Source organism: Polyodon spathula, chromosome 11 (assembly GCF_017654505.1).
Source record: "Polyodon spathula isolate WHYD16114869_AA chromosome 11, ASM1765450v1, whole genome shotgun sequence".
Lineage (NCBI taxonomy): Eukaryota > Metazoa > Chordata > Actinopteri > Acipenseriformes > Polyodontidae > Polyodon > Polyodon spathula.
The window spans coordinates 39,042,039-39,060,998 of record NC_054544.1 but is presented as its reverse complement, the minus strand read 5'-3'; the positions used below and the strand labels follow the sequence as shown (position 1 = coordinate 39,060,998).

The following is an 18,960-nucleotide window of genomic DNA, read 5'->3' as shown; positions in this document are numbered from 1 at the left end:
TCGATCCCTAACTCTATCCATTCTTCAGCCCCACCAGAGCAATCCACAAGGGAAGACAAATTCGGGCGAAGAATCCGATACGCAGGAGGAAAGCAAATAAGTAGGAATTATAATTTCGGTATTTGCTCGATGAGACAGTGCAAAAACATCCATATGTGCAGTTTCGGCAGGGACGCTCATTTAAAAGCCATGCGCCCAGTAGCGTCAAAGCGACTTTCTCCACTCCCATAAATATTTCCATTTTAAAACAAATGTATGAATCATCCAGACAAGAACTTTGTTAACTATTTAATTGATGGACTAGAGAATTCCAGTCAAATCCCTCCTCCTTCTAAACCAAAAACCTTCATTCTGCTATTCAAGAGCCCAAGACAGTACAGTCGCTTATTCAGAAAGAGATCAAAAAAGGATTTATGGTCGGCCCTGTTGCAGCTCCCCCATTTCCAATATTCAGGATTAACCCCATAGGCATCGCCACTCAGAAAATGTCAGAAAAAAAGCATCTCATCATAGACTTGTCAGCACCATGGGGATCAAGCGCCAGTGGCATTAGCTCGCTCCTTCCAATTTTCTCTACAGTACAATATCATATCGGATGCAGTTCATTCAAATTGGCAGGTTGCAGCTCCTGGTTACCAAAAGCAGATATATTGGACGCATTTAAAGTAATGCCAATCCATCCTTCACTTTGCCACCTGTTCAGGATATGCTGGGAAAAGAAATTCTATCTTTCTACTCTGTTAACTTTTGGCTGCTGCAGCAGCCCAAAAATATTTGATACTCTCTGAGGCTTTATGCGGGATACTTCTCAATTCATATCATGTTCTGGTTCTATCAGCAGACTACTCAATACAGCACAAGCATACATGGCTGCTTCACTCACTCCTTCCACCAGCTGGACCACCTATTTACATTTGGTGATGTAAAAATGGCAACAATATGTCTAACTGTATTTTTGTTTTTTTAAGATGCTCAGAATATATAGTTCCTTCTATTGCCAGCTTTCCTATGCTGGGTATTCACTGCCGTGATCTCATGTTCATCCTAGATTCCCAGTTTGTCTTCCTGTGCATTTCCAAAAAGGATCAGCTTCGGCAAGGTCAATTTATTCAGCTATCAAAAATTGACTCTCCTCTATGTCCATGTGCTTCCATTCAGAAATATATCACAGAACGCAAAGCTATTTCAAATTCAGACCCCTTGTTCATCGATTTCAAGCTGAACTGTTATATCCAGACATTGGTTCACATCTCATCTGTCTTCGTTGGTTTCCAGAGCAAGATTTCCCCCTCAATTCTGTACTCCTCAGTCATTCAGAATCGGGGCAGCATTCTGGACCTTATCAGCAGTTGAATCATACATACGTTCTTTTCCATCTGAGATATCTTTTACACATCAGTTTATTGCTAGTATGCCCGGGACGACCAAACGTTTCCCCCTGAAAAAAGGAGGGTTTTTCTTTCCACTGAGCAGAGGGTCTTCACATAGTCACTAGGAAGCCAATTACTAACCTTTGTGTTAAATGTTTCTTTCTTTTTGTTTGTATATGCATTGGCATTTCTTTAGTTTGTCTACACTTGTAGAAATCTTTAGCGGGGCGCTGAAGGTCCATCCTCTTGGGGGTTAGTGAGTCTCACTTCCACGACCTTTGTGCAAGCTATGCTTCCTTTACCTGCACTAGGGAGGTTCTCTTAGTAAGTTAGAGGGGAGGTCTGGCCAAACCTAACCTCTTAGCATCTCATGCGCTGTCACTCCTCTCACAATCCAAGGATCTAAGCTTATTCTAGCTAACCTCACAGAAGGAGCTCTTCCTTTGTAACACTGGGCAATCTTCTCGCTTCAGGTTCTTTGGGGGTGCCTCCTGGCCCAGCTTTGGAAGTCTATAATTCACTTAAACAAGGGCTGTTCTCAATGTGCCCGAGTTCCACTTTCTTTCTTCCTTTCAGGTTCTCAAGCCTCTATTTTATGCTCAGGGGATCTCCCTTGCGTGTCTGTTTTATGTACAGGGGATCTCCCCTGAATGTCTGTTTTATGTACAGGGGATCTCCCCTGCGTGTCTGGTCCCCCAAGTGGCAGATTTGTTCCACGATGGTAATTAACATTGCTTGGCCAAGATAGTCATGTTTTGTTTAATTAAGTGTATTTAATGGACAAAGCAAAGAAATGATTTGCTGTTTGGTTAAGAATTAGAATTGGTTAAGAATCTTAAATTGTCCACTCGTTTTTTAAAAAAATAAATAAAAAGGGCCATGAGTGTTCAGATGTATTTCATTTGTAAATAGTATATTTTTTCCTCTATAAAGTTTAATACTCTTAACAGCAATATCTATATAGTATAAAAAAAATATACATTATGCATTCCGATCTATGCTAGGAACCTGTCTGCCCCACTTTCCAAGGAATTTCAGACTTGGTAATCCCTAGTTGTAAGGCTCTCCACTGCTATATGCATCTTGCCAATATGCATTAAACTATTAATAAACCAGAGTTTGTGTTCTTTTCTTTGTAGTACTTCCATGTGTACCTGAAAAACCTGGAATGCCATGTCCTGGAGAAGACAGTGAGTCTACATATTTAGTTCCTGTAGTAAATATAATACTGTATAGATGGTACTATCGTTTCTGTTTTGTTCATAATACAGAATTTAAAATAACTGTCAAAGATGTCATGTAAAAGAAACCAATTCCTAAATCTCATTCTACTGTACAGTAGATAAGAGTGCTTTTCTCCTGTCTTTAATAAGTAATTTGATGGGGTACTGGTTTTATTTTACTCAAGGGGATTTAGTTTTTGTCCTGTAATATATGAATTATGAATTCTACTTTTGTTTTCCAGCAAATTCAAATACTGTTACAAAATTGAAATGAATATTTGAACATGAAAAAGCCATGATTGTCCCAGCATTAGTAAACAAAACAATAATAATCAGTTTTATTATGATTTTATTTTTACCCGATTATAAACGCTAAATCTGAAGCCAGTGCAATACAACTGTTGAGTGCTTGTTATATAGTTCATATATACATATACAGTGAAGACCAAAAGTTTTGCATCACCCTAGACTTGCTTTATGAAGTCGAATTAAGTCTGCTGAATAATGTTCCGTTAACATATTGAATTTGAAAAATTTGATATTTTTAAATCTAGCATTTCTGAAAAGATGTGACACAAATCTTTTAGAAGTAATCAAAAGGTGCCAATTAGAAATGGTAAGTGATTTAAGCTATATAAGCATGATTTTTACATAGATTTTGTTTTTGTTAACTTCAGAGCAAGCCATGGGGAAGAGCCATACCACCTCGGAAACACACTCCATTGTACTTCATAAGGAAGGCTTTACAGTCGTCAGACAGCCAACAGAGGTTATGTCAGCCAAAGCACAGAGTCTAGGATCATCCAGAAATACAAGAAGACTGGAAGCTATAAAGCTGAGGTCTGGATGCCCAAAAGTCAGCACTGCTCGACAGGATCAACACCTGTTGGAGTGAATGCGTCTGCGCACACTGTGAGACAGTCTCTTGGAGAATGGGCTGCCCCTTCTGAGCAAGAAAAACATCAGAGGTCGCCTGAAAGCTTGTCGCCCGTAGAAAGACTGGACCAAAGATGACTGGGCCTTATTAATTTTCTCTGACAAGTTCCCCTTCAGCTATTTTGGAAACCAAGGTGGAGTTAAAAAGCTACAAGGAGAAAGATACAAGCCAGTGTACTGTCCCAATGCTGAAGCATCCTGAAACTATCCATATCTGGGGAAGCTTTTCTACCAAAGGCACAGGATCCCTACACGTTTCACCCAAGGGGACAGCTATGAACAAGGATTGGTAACTGAAAACAGTACAAGAACATCTTCCTATGGTCTTGTACTGTTTTCAGTTACCAATCCTTGTTGGACTTCCAAAATGACAGAGCCCCTTTCCATCAAGCCTGACAAGTGAAGAAATGGTTAGAAGACCATATCACGCCACTGCAATTTCAACCTGGAAATTCACCGGATCTCGATTCCAATGAGAATTTTTGGGGTCTTACTGGACAGGAAATCAGGAACCGTCAACCATGCAACCGAAATTAGCTGGAATCGAGTGTAAAGGCTGCATGGAGTAATCTAAAGGATAACTCGACCAGCACCTCATTGAGTCCATGCCTGAGTGGATTAAGGAAAGTCTTAAAACGCAATGGAATACACTGCAAAGTACTACTATCATGGCTTCTGGTCGAATTTTGCAATATCATTTTGTAGTTTCGTTGATTACATGATGCTGAATTCAAGATCTAAATTGTGTTTATATATTATCGTAATCCTAAAATTCTAGAGTGATGTCAAACTTTTGGCCATAGCTCGAGTGTGTGTGTATTTATTTGTGTATTTATTGAATCTGACAGTGAAAACGACTATTTCTCTGATCAACGTATTTATTATGTCAGGCAACCTCAAATCAGTTATTACTTTCTCACTGCAGGACTGTATGTTGATACATTTGGTGAAAGAGGTTGGCAGTGGTGCAAAATTAACCAACCATCTTTGATCCACAGAATCCATCTATCGCAGGGGGGCCCGGCGTTGGAGGAAGCTCTACTATGCAAAGGGACACACCTTCCAGGCAAAGAGGTTTAACAGGGTGAGTGTTTTATCAATCCTGTTCTGGACGATGACTGCCTTTTTGTTTTGTTTGTTTGCACGTTTTAAAACAAGTTTTTCTTGTTACATCTCAATATTTATTTTTGTTTTGTGAGTAGGTTATTTTAGTAAATTGCTGTAAACGGTAGTTCTTTTTTTAAACATGTGTTTACAGGATCCTCATTTTAAGGGATTCCCAAACTTTGACTCAAGGCCCACTGTAACATTAGAGGAACCCCTCCCAATAATCTGTGTAAAATGTTGCTCTCCTTACAGTGACCCTCTTTTGATTTATAATTTAGTTTTGAAATTAATATTATGAATGAATGATATAGCTGAGGTTAAGGCCCCCATTTTTGAGCACAATTGATGGTGTTTGTGAATCCCAAATGTTCATACTCAAGGTCTACCTTTCAGATGTTTGTTTGTGACGTGGTTTTGTTTCCCTGTGGTTCAGCGAGCACACTGTGCCATTTGTACAGACCGGATCTGGGGACTGGGGCGCCAGGGGTACAAATGCATTAACTGCAAGCTCCTGGTCCACAAGAAGTGTCACAAACTGGTCACCATAGAATGTGGAAGACATGTTATACAGGTACGTACATGTGTGTTTCAATGGCTGCTCACTAAAGTATGACCTAAATAGTGCAACCCTTTTAACTCTGTATGAATCCAGCTGTTGCTTACCATCAAGGTTGATCTATTGCTGTCCATCACCAAGTATAATAAAGATTGGACCATTTTAAATTATTATATTAGAAGCAACTAGGCAGCATACAGAAAACAGTGGCTTATATCACTCTGAAAAACCTGCCTTGCAAGTCAACACCCTGAAACTTTGAAAGTGAGAACAGCAACCCACTAATTTGTGTTACTGTGCTTAAGACAACCCTGCTTCTAATACTGCTTGTGTATACATTCAAAACTCTTCTGGTATTGTCAAGAACAACTTGGTATGAGTATAAAATATTATTTACCTTAACTAATATATTCTTCTTTTTAAAAATGATACGAAGTGAATCTAAACAACAAGAATACATTAGTTCAGCTAACTCCGATATTTCAAACACATACCAGGTTGCTGTGTAATGCCTAGATAACTTTCATTTTCGTCTTCATGTTTTCAGGATCCTGCAGAGCCTGTGGGTTCATCTTCAACACACACTGATTTACTACCAGGTAAAGGATTTAATTAGTTATTGGGCAATCGTGATATTGAAATTATATATTGAATGTTTTTTATTTTTTTATTTTCTTGTATAAGTGGCATTTTAATATGTGTGTGTGTGTCTATATATAGTGTAGCGTGCATGGGGGAAGGCAGCAGCAGGGCTAGTAGGTAACCCTCGTTGCAATGGAGCTGGCCCTTTTGTATAGCGGTAGCTGCGGTATGCTTTAGTGTGAGAGATCCCGGGTACACGCCACCCCTCCACCAGGGTGTGGATTGCCTCACCCTGTTGTTTTTATTTGTATATGTACAGTAGCAGTCAAAAGTTTGCGTACACTTGCTGGAAACTAGGTTTTTTTCATGATTGACAATGTTTTACATCGTATACGTTTCTGTAAATATTTGAAAATGAAAACGCATGTTACAGTATACAAAACAAAACGCGTATGAAAGCAGTGTTCAAGAAAATTGAAAATTGGCCTCAAAATAGCCACCCTTTGCCTTAATAACAGCCTCACAAACACAAGGCGTTCGGTTAACAAGTTTCAGCAGGAAATCACCCGACATGTCTTCCCAGTTCTTCTGCAGCAATTCCCAGAGATGTAGGGCACTTGTGGGTAGTTTTGCTTTGACTCTTCTGTCCAGTTTGTCCCATACAAGTTCTGTGGGATTGAGGTCTGGAGACTGGGCAGGCCAGGTCATTAGATTGAGTTGTCCTTCACTTTCCTTCTTCGCCAGATAGTTCTTGCACAACTTTGAGGTGTGTTTCGGGTCATTATCTTTCTGAAGAATGAAGGACTGCCCAACTAGCCGTAATCCTGATGGAATGGCATGCCTCTGAAGTATGCTATGATAGCCATGCTGGTTGAGCTTGCCATGGACTTGGTAAAGATCACCAACTCTGTCACCATCAAAGCAACCCCAGACCATGACACTGCCTCCTCCATGCTTGACAGTGGGAACCACACATGCAAAACTCATGCGCTCACCCCCTCTGCGTCTTACAAATACTCAGCGGTTGGACCCAGATATTTCAAATTTTTACTCGTCAGTCCATAAGACCGACTTCCACTCCTCAAATGTCCAGTTTCTGTGTTTTTTGCCCCAGGCAAGTCTCTTCCTCTTATTCTGCACTCTTAACAGTGGTTTCTTTGAAGCAATTCTTCCAGTTAGGCCAGCTTCACGCAATCTCCTCTGAACAGTTGATGTTGAAACTTCTGTACTTCTAGTAGCATTTATCTGAGCTTGTATTTCAGGGTCAGTTAATCGCCAGTTTCGTAGACTTGTGACATGAATGAACTTGTTCTCTGATACTGAGGTCACCCTTGGCCTGCCTGACCTTGTTCGGTCCTCATGAGTGCCAGTTTCTTCAAATTGTTTGATGGTCTTGGCCACAGCAGTTACAGACACTTGCAAAGTTCTTGCGATTTTGTCTTAAAGATTGACCTTCATTTCTTAAAGTAATTACAGACTGTCTTTTTTCTTTGCTTAACTGAGCATATTTTGCCATTTTCTGCTCCCTTACATTCAGGAATGACAAACTTGTGCCTATGCTACCTATATGTATAGTAATCATGGACTCTCACCTGTTAACAATAATTGGTGACAAAAGGTTAATTAGGTAACATGCTAGTTAACTCAGAGAACATCTAACAAAGACACTTTTATACTTAGGCCAGTGTTCTAACACCGTGTTATACACATTTCAGACTTTTAACTGACTTGGGCTTCAGACAGAAATCCCCTTGCTTTGGGTGACCATTTCATTGAAATTGAGAAGATTGACATTTTCATTTAAAATTTTTATTTTTGAATGCAGTTCACTTATGATTATCAGCTTATATAAGTACACGTATCATATAATGAAATATTAAGTGTTTATAGACCAGTTTATACAGTTAAAAGCATAGATAATCATGAAAAAACTTTTGACGTACTGTGTATATAAGAAAAAGGTAATGTAGGTACACAAAAATTGCTGTAAACAAGCTGTTATAAAGAAGTTGACTTTTGAAAGAAACATTCCGGAGGATGATGACTTCAGAATAGGATGTTAATTCCAAGAGGTTCCAAAAGTGTCTAATTTGAAAATTAGTTTGCATTCTTTTTGCTTCATGCAACAGTGTTTGATCATTTTGTTTCTTTAAATGGATGTTAATGACTAGACTGGGGTGAGATTTGCAGATGCCCTGCAATGAATGCTCTGTTGCATCTTTGTGACCTCAAGTTCTTTGTGCCGGTATGTGAAAAGACTTTGAGAATATAAAATTAGATTTGTTAGATCCAAGCCTGATTTAAAATGCAGGAAAACTATATACAGCCATAGTTGGTTCGTACTGTCTGGTGTCTAATGGTTTTTATATAAAATATGCAATGCTTTATTTTTATTTGTCTAACATAGTATTCACTTTACACTTAGCAGTTATTTCTTACAAATCTTCAAGTCATGATGAAAATTTGGACCATGTTGGGGAAGAAAAGGAGGTAAGATAACTGGATTAGACTAACTTTATTGAAATGTAGTATTTGTTTATTCTTTTTTATTGCTATATTTAATATTATTGATAAATGGTGAAACAAAATATTTTGGCATTTTTATTTATTTTCTCTGTTCTACCTGAAATAACAACTACTAAAATAAAAACTACAGTATAGAATTGGTTAGTGTTGCATTATCATACGACTGAATTCCCAGTGGAACTTGGGTCCTGGTTTTTTCTCTTGTGACTTCCGCTTCTGGGCTCTCACCATTGTAAACTAAGAAATCCTAAAAACAATGACAGACCTTTGGACTACAATTCTTTTTCAGGTATTTCATCCTTGCTGGTGTTTGCTTCATCTAGAAAACTGACACATTTTAAATGCAATTGCTACGATGGCAGCATAGTTAAACAATTACCACCAGAACAGTTAGCGTTCTCCGGAAGATGAAAAATAAATGAGAGAATAATATTCACAGCACAAAAGCACAAGAGGTCATTTCTCTGGTATTGTCCTCCCCTTTCTATAAACTTAACTATAAACTAAATCCAGGACGCTTTACTGTCATTGTGATTCAAATAGCAGACCAAGTAGATCAGTCGTTTGAGCATGTCTTGCCTACTTTGTTTAGGTTTTGCTGTTGGAAAATAATTGTATTGATTCCCTTTAGAGAAGCCAATAAAATATATTCATGTTTCTTAATGCCATTAACTTTAGCAGTCTGAGAGGCTAAGGCTGCATAATATGTAAAAATAAAATAATGAGAAACAGATCATTTTGACTTGGTATTTTTTTTTTAAAACAAAGCCAAAGCTGCCTTTAAATGAAATGTTAGTCGCATAACAAGCAATCGATTTGGATAACATCAGTTTTGTTGTTTCTATGTGGTAGATTCTTAAAGGACTAATATCTGTCTTTTTTTTTTTTTCTTCCTGTGGCAGGCTATGAGCAGTAGAGAAAGGGGCAGAGCTCCTTCCAGTTTAGGACTGGCGGACTTTGATTTAATCCGTGTCATTGGCAGAGGCAGCTACGCCAAAGTGCTGTTGGTCCGTTTAAAAAAAACAGAACGCATCTACGCCATGAAAGTGGTGAAGAAGGAGCTTGTGAATGACGATGAGGTAACATGTTGTTCACAGATATTCAGCATTTTTTTTCATTATGTATTTAAGTGACTAATAGTCCCCTATTGATTCACTGCCCTATTCTTGTGGGGTGAAAGGGTCGTTGGTCTCCATGTCCAGCTAATCTTTCTCCTCTGAGACCTGCCATTTAGGGCTGTTTTTGGCAAAGAAATGCACACTATTTACTACACATGGGTAGTTTCAGCTGTAGGGGACCAAAGGTTTACTTGACCTTTTATTTATTTTTTGGTAAAGTGTTAAAATTGTCTTTATGCTTTTGTCTATCCTCCTAAATTTTTATAATAAATAAATAAAATTAAAAATCTTAAATGCACATTTTACTACTTTTAAATGTATACAGCACCCACCCAATCTCAATCACAGGTGTGATTTTATTTATTTATTTATTTATTTATTTATTTATTTATTTATTATCAACTAAAAATGGAAGAGAAAATGAAATGACCTGTAATAAAATCTTCTTTTTTTTTTGCGGATGCCACTATAGTGTTCTTTTTACATGGGGTGTTCTCACTCCAGTGTTTTGTTCCAATATTTGTGTGTGCGTCCAGTTGGAATTGTAAATCATGGGTATATAGGTAGAAAACCACTTGACTGGGCCAAAAACAACTAAATGGCAATTGCCTTTTTGACCAGTCTTAGGAACTTCACTGAGACCACCCAGACTTTTTCCAGGGATCCTCTTGCCCCGAGCCTTCAACACGCTTTGCTTTTGAAGCCTAATTGATTTCATGCTCTGGTCTTTCTTGTCTCCAAGGATATAGATTGGGTGCAGACGGAGAAACATGTGTTCGAGCAAGCATCAAACCACCCGTTCCTCGTGGGATTGCATTCCTGCTTCCAGACTGAGAGCAGGTGGGGATTCTCACTAAGCTAAAAAATAACACATTGCAGAATATATTTTTTATTTAAGCAGGGTGTCTCGGGTTTTATTCACAATTCAGTCACATACTGAACCTTTTCATCCAGTAGCCCTGCGGACCAGCGGTCTGCAAGAAAGTTTCCAAGATATTGATTGATTGATTGATTTTGTTACAGCTACAAGAATAAATCAAATCCTCAAATCCTTTATTTAACAAGGTAGGGCCAGCTGAGAACAGGTTCTCATTTACAGACGTGACCTGGGGGACTGAAGACTTGTTAAGTGAAGATGGAATTTAAGCAGGCTTGAGGTTTATTGACCTGTCATGGGATGACACCATGACACCAGGGTTAACACCACTGCTGCTGTTTGAAAGAATGCAGGGGGATTTCTAATGTCCACATTGTAGATTAAATAGATACACCTGTATTAAGTGCCCGACACCACTGCAGCCACTGATTTACCTTGGAGGTCACCTATCCAAATACTGACCATGCACAACCTTGCTTAGCTTCTGAGATCTGATTAGATCTGTGTTTGAAAGGAACCCATACATTTTCTGTGGTATAATGATGAGATTTGTTTCACCTCCAGAGAGGTGAAGATACTGTTGTGGCCAGGGTTAGGGATGGCATCCTATGGGTTGTGTCTTTTGTGCAATTTGACCCTTGATTCTAAATGTTAACCTGCTAATAGGTGCTCAGTGTTCACAGTTAAATGAGTATTATATGGGTTTCTTGGGTTTTCTAATGTTTCTTTTCTTGTGTTTAAAGATGACCTGTGTTTTTAAAATACTTTTCCTTTAAAATTCTTTTATTGCTATTTTAGATTGTTTTTTGTCATTGAATATGTCAATGGTGGAGATTTGATGTTTCACATGCAGCGGCAGAGAAAACTTCCAGAAGAGCACGCCAGGTATAAACCTCTATTACATGCTAACAATATTTTGCACTATATCTCTGTGCTCTGGACACAGCGATATAGTGGAGACGGAAGAACATACATCTGTGTGTATGTCACACTTGCATCTTTACATACATCTAGATTTATCCAGTTAAATTTGGTTAGGACATTGTTTAACACAAATTGAGTGTGTCGGAACAGTGGAACATATGGAGGAACCTGTCTGCTAGTCTGTCCATTCATGTAACACACTTACATTTTTTACATGTACATAAGAAACTGTATTTTCATAATACTGATAAAAACAGTTTTGTGATTTACTGCCATGGTGGTTAACTGTATTGCCACAAGTGTTTGCAATTCTATTAAGTTATTACAGTCTACCCAGCAGCAGATGGTACAGTAAATTCCAAGCTAGATGAGGGTGTCTTTACAGCTTAATAGTTAGTGAATTGGTTGAAAAATCACTTTCAGAATGCTTTTTTACTCTAAATGGGACAAAGACGTGAAGAATAACTTGTGCAGGTTTACTGTGATAAATAAATAATGGGTTTATTGTTCTTCAGGTTTTACTCTGCAGAAATCAGCTTGGCATTAAACTACCTTCATGAACATGGGATCATATACAGAGATCTGAAACTGGATAACGTCTTGCTTGAGTCAGAGGGACACATTAAACTCACTGATTACGGGATGTGTAAGGTGTGTGAGCAGTGCTTTGAAGAACAAAGTGTTTCCTGATGACTATTCAGATAACATCCACTATGCCACAAGACTCTAATTAAAGGAGTAATAACAACAGGGAGGGACATTTTTGTGGCAGGGTCAAGGGGCTTCATCTGATTCAAAGTGAAAATAAATTCTCAAACTTACTTTCAGAAAAACAATTAGGGATTTGTAAGGAAGTTGTTTTTCTAATGTAAAGTAAGACATGGTTATTAACTTGTTTTGCTTGTCCTGCTGACTCTGAACATGTTTGCTTTATGCATTTTAGGGTATTTCCAATATTGCGTTTGACCCAGGTATAAACATGGATTATTGATGTTCGTGTTCATCACTCCATTGGTCTCTAGTTTTTTATAGAAAAGATGCAGTGATTGTAGCCCATTTTTTGTTCTACTTTTCAAAATTGCAGATTTGTATTGCTTTAATTGTATTCAGTTATTTAGCTCTTAGCCCACAGAACATTCTTTATGCAAATATGAAGACTGTTTATCTTTTTCAACCCTGCAGGTCAGGTCTAGGAAAGATAACTGAAAACAGCAGACCCCTCTGTTAGGACAGTAACGATAACCCTGATATATTAATATGTCAGAAAACACTTTTGAAGTCAAACAAATTATTTTTAAAATAGACGATTGTGAACCGAAAATGTCACAATATAGCCGAGGGGGGCGTCCCTGATTTCAGTATTTGCTCTCTGTACCTTACCATTCTCTCTGGTGAGAAATCTTCACTGATCTTCTCTTTCAGGAAGGCTTGCGTCCTGGGGACACCACCAGCACATTCTGTGGTACTCCCAACTACATCGCCCCGGAGATCCTGCGAGGAGAAGATTATGGTAATATGTTCAAGCTGGCTTTTAATGAACTATTTAACTAATGTACAATGTGCATGCCAGTGTAACTAGAAAGAATAGAGGATATGTTGTGCCTTTTAATGTGCCAAAGCTTAACATATAGCCATAATTACTGTTTTGGAAGAAAACAGTATTTTTTAAGGGGAGGCTACAATAGCTAAGGTTTTAGCTGACTGGCGGCTGCAATAGCTAAGGTTTTAGCTGACTGGCGGTTTCAGTGTATTTTCTTCTGTGTACTTAGTGTTCATAATAGTGCTGGGTTTTTTTGTTTTGTTTTTTTTGTGTTGGATAGGTTTCAGTGTAGATTGGTGGGCGCTGGGAGTTCTGATGTTTGAAATGATGGCAGGAAGGTCCCCCTTTGACATTGTGGGAAGCTCTGACAACCCTGATCAGAATACAGAGGATTATCTATTTCAAGGTACAGTCTTTTTATTTTTTATACACAACACACAATTATGCATACCTGTTTTATAAAGAGTAAAAATAGGAAGCTTAAAATAAGAGATTGTAATTACAATTAAAGAGGATCTTGGTATGGTATCATAAATACCAGGTAGAAGAAAAGTTGTGTTTCTTACAGAGTGTCAATTACAGGTTAGTGGTTCCGCTCTGGTGTACTAAATGTTTCTGAGCGCTCTTGTGAGACCACAGTGCTGCTTTATTCTGAGTTTTAAAAAGTAACCAGGATGGAAGACAACCAAAAATTGATATAAAAAGTGAATCTAAACAACCATGAGGATTAAAATATGTTTCATATCCAAGGCGTAGACACTGGATTTTACAAACTAATTTTAATGATTTAAAAGACTAAAGTAGATCAATTAAACCATTCACTGTGTTAGGTTTTTTTTTGTTTATCTCCTTTTCAGGATTTTCAAACACATTTTTTTTTTCTTAAATCCCAGTTATTTTGGAAAAGCAAATCCGTATCCCACGTTCCCTGTCTGTCAAAGCTGCCAGTGTTCTAAAGGGTTTCCTTAACAAGGTATGATGTTTCTCTCGACCAGTCTTTTGACAGATCACGTATAGTATTGTGCATGTTGTATATGTTGTTAATTCAATGTGAATTTTTCTCCTGAAGGAACCCAAGGAACGTCTAGGCTGCCACCCTCAGACAGGTTTCGCTGACATCATGGGTCATCCATTCTTCAGAAATGTTGACTGGGACCTTGTAAGTAGCTTATAACCTTCACAAGGCTTCACGTGTCTCAATGGGACAAAATACTAGGGTGTTTATATATATATATATATATATATATATATATATATATATATATATATATATATATATATATATGATATTTTATAAAATTTTTTACATTTTGTAATAAATGCATCCGTGCCCCTCAACAATATTTACAAAGCACATTTAACTAAATCTTTGAACTGCACAATATTTCAACAGGAATTATAGTATTTCCTTTAACAAAGTAACTTAGATTTTTAATTTTAAAGGACATAGCAGTGAATAGTATTGACTTGATAAAGCAGAAATTAGAATCTCAGAATCAACTTTACTAAATTTATTAACTGTTGAAACTAATTTGGTTGTTTTTGTAAAGGTTTAAGCATTTAAATGTGGCTCTCCTGCTTGCACCGTGAAGTAAAAGATGTTAAGTTTGGTTTTGACATCCAGTAGCCGCCTTAAATCTCTGCCTATGCCACAAGTCCGCATTACAAAAACAGTATCAGGTATAAGGTTTCTCCAGTATTAGTGTTGAGTGCAGCCTCTGATTTGGGGTAATATTTATTTTTGTGCATTATTATTGCTAATCTGAATTGGTCAAGTGGGGAGACATGTCATGATGCATTTTCTAAATGATAAGTAAGCGAGTATTTGGTCATTAACAGTGCTAGACAGGTCCTGCAATCATACTGCCCATTCTATTTCTGATCAAGTATCAAGCATAGTATATTTAACTTCATATAATATCAGCAGATTTTACTGTGCATGCATTTTATAGGACATTAGTATCTGTAGAACAACATTGAAACTAAACAGCCCAAGCCTGACTTGCATTGTAAGACCAGGAGGGAGAATTTTATGCTTTGGGCTGACTGAAAATTTGTGTTGTTGCAGATGGAGCAGAAGCAAGTGGTTCCTCCCTTCAAACCCAACATCTCTGGAGAGTTTGGACTGGATAACTTCGATGCTCAGTTTACCAATGAACCTATACAGCTCACTCCAGATGATGAGTAAGTACTGGTACTTCTGTTCTGATATGCTTGAAGTATTTGTTATTATTGCTAGTTAGGATGTTTTTCATTGAAGAGAAGTCTTCATTATGTAGCCGAATCCCAGCTTAACCCCTAATTGTCAGTGACCTTCGGGCAGGTTTCTTTCCCATTGCTGCTTCAGTTCCTTTCTGTTGTAAAACAGTAAAAGCAGGGCCAATTTAGAGCTGAAAATGAGGAAGAATTGAAAAAAAGCAGCATTTTCAATAACTGCATTTATATTGGTGTTACATTTGCCCTTTTTTTGTAATATTGAAACACTTTTTTTGAGAAAATGTATGTTTAATACTGTTATGCAGTTTTCAGAAACAAAATACTTGTCTATCCCTGACAGCTTTATTGAATGTCATACAAAACCGACACTCGTGTTACATTGTGTAAAATTAAACTTACTATAAAGATTGATTGATTGAGCCTGATTTTGAACTGTATGCTCTAGCATCTAGAACAGGGTTTCCCAAACCTGGTCCAGGGGACCCCAGTTGTCTCCTGCTTTTCATTCCAACTGAGCTCTCAGTTACTGAACTAGACCCTTAATTGAACTAATTTGCTTAATTGGACCTTTTTAATTGTTCTCAGCTCCTACAAAGTACTTGTAAAATGTTATAGCTAACTTGAAATCTGCAACTGTTTAAGAGCTGAAAACAAGTAAAAAGGTCTAATTAAGCAAATTATTAGTTCAGTTAAGGTTTTAGTTAAGTAATTGAGAGCTTAGGTGGAATGTAAACCAAAAAACACATGGGGTACCCAGGACCAGGGCTTAGAAACCCTGATCTAGAAGAAAAACAATTTTATTTCAACAGTAAACTTGTGAGACTCATTGCATCCGTTATAGATTGTATATTTCTGTTACTAATTGTATTTATTTTTGCAGCGATATTGTCAGGAAGATTGATCAGTCCGAATTCGAAGGCTTTGAATACATCAACCCTCTTTTAATGTCTGCTGAAGAATGCGTCTAAATAGATTAAAAAAAAAAAAAATGTTGCATCAGACTCTCCTGCTATTGCCTATAAATGTCTGCATGGTTAATATACTATCTGAAATTTTAAATACTTAAGTTTACCATCAGCTGCTAATTATGCTGATCTCATGCCAGTTAGAATCCATAATCCTGGTGTAGCCTGTAACCAACTGTTACCGCAGATTTCATACTTTGATGCATACGTAAATTAATATTTAGATGGAAACCTATATTCATTGATCTTCAATACAAGTTTGACTATTTACTGTCAGTAAAATCTAAGATCTGTAAAGTAGAACTGGCATAGTATTTATATTACTGTATGTATTCAGGGTAGTATTAGAAGGTTTCTCTAAACTAAAAACCAAACCATGTTGAATTTAATATTGATGTACAATTGGTAGGTTGCTTAGCTATTTCCCTCACCAGTCCACAGGTTGTAATTGGCAGCAAAACTGTTGAAAATTAAACCATTCTACTCTTACAGGAATAATATACAAAACGATACATGAGCCCCTTGTGTGATAACGGCTGGAAAATAAGATGATACAGACTATGAAAGATTAAAGACTATTGGTTGCAGAGCTAAAAATGAGCAGTTATCTTCACAGCTTAGTTTTAGAAAATTGTTACAAAGGGACCTCTCCTTTTAAGTCACAGGACGGTGGGGAAAAAATGTATATATTTGTTAAACTGAATGGTACTACTGATAATGTGTTTTTAGATTAGAGCCCAAAACAAATACTTTCAATGGAGAACTTCCACAGACTTTCTGTGTTGAACAGGACCAAAAACATTTTTAGTTGTGAAAAAAAAAAAAAAAAAACAGATCTATATAAACAATGGCAGCTGTACGTGCCAGCACTTCATTGAGAGTTTCACAGCTGTTACTCAAAGTAGACATTTTTACAGTCTAAGGGAACACTTCTATTTTTTTTTTTTAATGCTGACCAAAGCCTTTTGGAATCCTTTTTGACAGCCTTTGAAGGAAAGAATGGTGGTTATAAAACTGTATATAGTAAGAGTATTTAGAAAGACAGTTCATTGTTTGAACTGCTGAGAATACTTTTTAAAACAAGCGTTTCACCCAGATGATGTCCAGAACCCTACTTGCTTCATTCTTTTCATTCAAATTCCATCTCTTATTTTATCAACCTCAATATTTAATGGAAAAGGATGACAACTAAATGCTTTCGCACTCAGAGTCTAAGAAACGGTATCACACTTACATAATCATTTCTGCCGAAGTCTAGCGTAATATATCACCTTCGTATTTGTGCATTTTCGAAATGTATAATTTATTGTCATACTAAAAAGTCAACAAATCAGCCTTAACGGTATTTACTTATTTTATTTTACCTGTACCAGCCCAGTTCAGGGGTAGTAACATAAGGACAAACCTTTTGAAATTAACTTGCAGACACTGTAATGCACTGAATGCATTAAAACCTTGAAGAAAATATTGGCTTTTATGCATATTAGGCTTTTTGAGTAGTCCCCAGCTCATCTTAATTTGCTGGTATTTAAACAAGCAGGGTAGCTAAAAGGTGGTGTGACCTGTTAGGAACCAGCTGGCTTGGCTGTGAAGAATCTGAGTGGAGCTGTATATTTACAACCGTCTAGTGAGCACTGATCTAAACAACAACTTTAGTGTGATTTTAAGGGTTGGAAACCTGTTTTAGCTTTTCTATAGATGAAGGATAGCTAAAGCTGTAGTGCCTCGGGCATCTACGAAAGGAAATCTACACAGACCACACAAAAATTGTGAGTTCGTCCTTTGCATGTCATCTGCAGTTCTGGTGTGACAATGCATGCCAAACCTGCAAATAAATGTATATTGGAACATTACTAATAGGTTGAGCAACCTGTACCCTGCTGGGAAAAAACAATTATGGCTTATCCCACTTCATTTCAGCTGGTGAATTGTATCATATTGCAATATGAAATAAAACTATATGCCATAGATGTAAAATTACCGGGTCACTGTATATGAAGCCAAGTAAATCAGGTAGCCTTGTATAGAGACTGGTAGTTTCAGTGGAGTCTCCTGTAGATTCACTCACTGCATGCACTTGTTGCAGAACCCCTTGGTATTGCTCATTTATTACCCAATGTCTAATGTACTGCTGTGTTTTTTGTTTCTTATCCCCTGTTAACAGTGAATAGGATCTGAAATACAAGAGAAGGTGTTTTGGGATAACGTGCATAGGACAGGTCATTTGAGATGGTTCTTTAGTGAGCAATTGTTACAGGCTGTAGTTTTCATTAACATCTCTTTAAAAAGTTGTGTTAAAGGCTGATGTTTTTTCTTTCGATTGCCATTAACTTTAGTATACCCTAACAGGGAATTTAGTCTTTACTCTCGCGTTTCACCTGTTATTTTTATATTGTTTTACAAACAAAAATCGTATAGGTACACTGAATGATGGGAGGGGGGACAAATGTATCAATTTTAATGTGTTATTTACTTATGTATTTTCTTTTTTTTACCTTTTACACTTTTTTTCCTAAAATGCTTTTCAAACGCTACTTATTTTTTTACATGCTGTTACAAATGCCATAACACTATCTCGTTTAATTGACTCAATTTGCTTTTATTGTAATTTTGTTTTGTTCACGGGTAAAATGTCTACAATATACTGTACTGCAGTCAAAGTGGAAAACAAGTCAGGTACCCGGGTAATCGGGGAACAGTCCAGCTAGCAAAGCACTTCTCTTTTATAATGAATCATTCTAACACATATGGAAATCTTACTGCTACTTTTTTTAAAGATTCAGGCGAGTAATGTGGTGGGGGTTGAGGCATAGTTGACTAGTGAATATATTAAATTGATTGGCAAAAAAGCACAATACTTTGTATTGCTTCAAAAAGAACTGTTGGTTTTATAAATGTTACTTGCATCTATGATTACCTGATGCAACCTGACTATTTCCACAATGACTGTTCAGATAATATAAATAGGGTTATGTTATTAATGATAAATTAATACGGCATTAATATGTTCTTGTTTGTT

The 18,960-nt window shown here is 37.2% G+C and overlaps 1 protein-coding gene across 2 annotated transcripts in view; it reads left to right on the top strand.

Annotated features, from left to right (window-relative positions):
• LOC121323120 (protein kinase C iota type) overlaps positions 1 to 18,710 on the top strand; it is a 29,590-nt gene extending 10,880 nt beyond the window's left edge. Inside the window, exons 4-18 of one of the 2 annotated variants that reach the window (XM_041263919.1) lie at positions 2,510 to 2,560; positions 4,528 to 4,613; positions 5,070 to 5,207; positions 5,740 to 5,791; positions 8,203 to 8,264; positions 9,203 to 9,379; positions 10,161 to 10,258; positions 11,094 to 11,180; positions 11,735 to 11,870; positions 12,642 to 12,729; positions 13,040 to 13,165; positions 13,653 to 13,732; positions 13,829 to 13,918; positions 14,828 to 14,943; positions 15,857 to 18,710. In XM_041263919.1, coding sequence (XP_041119853.1) covers positions 2,510 to 2,560; positions 4,528 to 4,613; positions 5,070 to 5,207; positions 5,740 to 5,791; positions 8,203 to 8,264; positions 9,203 to 9,379; positions 10,161 to 10,258; positions 11,094 to 11,180; positions 11,735 to 11,870; positions 12,642 to 12,729; positions 13,040 to 13,165; positions 13,653 to 13,732; positions 13,829 to 13,918; positions 14,828 to 14,943; positions 15,857 to 15,944 — 1,475 coding nt within the window. In that variant the 3' untranslated portion in view covers positions 15,945 to 18,710. Of the gene's footprint in view, positions 1 to 2,509; positions 2,561 to 4,527; positions 4,614 to 5,069; positions 5,208 to 5,739; positions 5,792 to 8,199; positions 8,265 to 9,202; positions 9,380 to 10,160; positions 10,259 to 11,093; positions 11,181 to 11,734; positions 11,871 to 12,641; positions 12,730 to 13,039; positions 13,166 to 13,652; positions 13,733 to 13,828; positions 13,919 to 14,827; positions 14,944 to 15,856 lie in introns of both variants that reach the window. The other variant, XM_041263918.1, reaches the window with a different exon arrangement.
• The last annotated feature ends 250 nt before the right edge of the window (positions 18,711 to 18,960 follow it).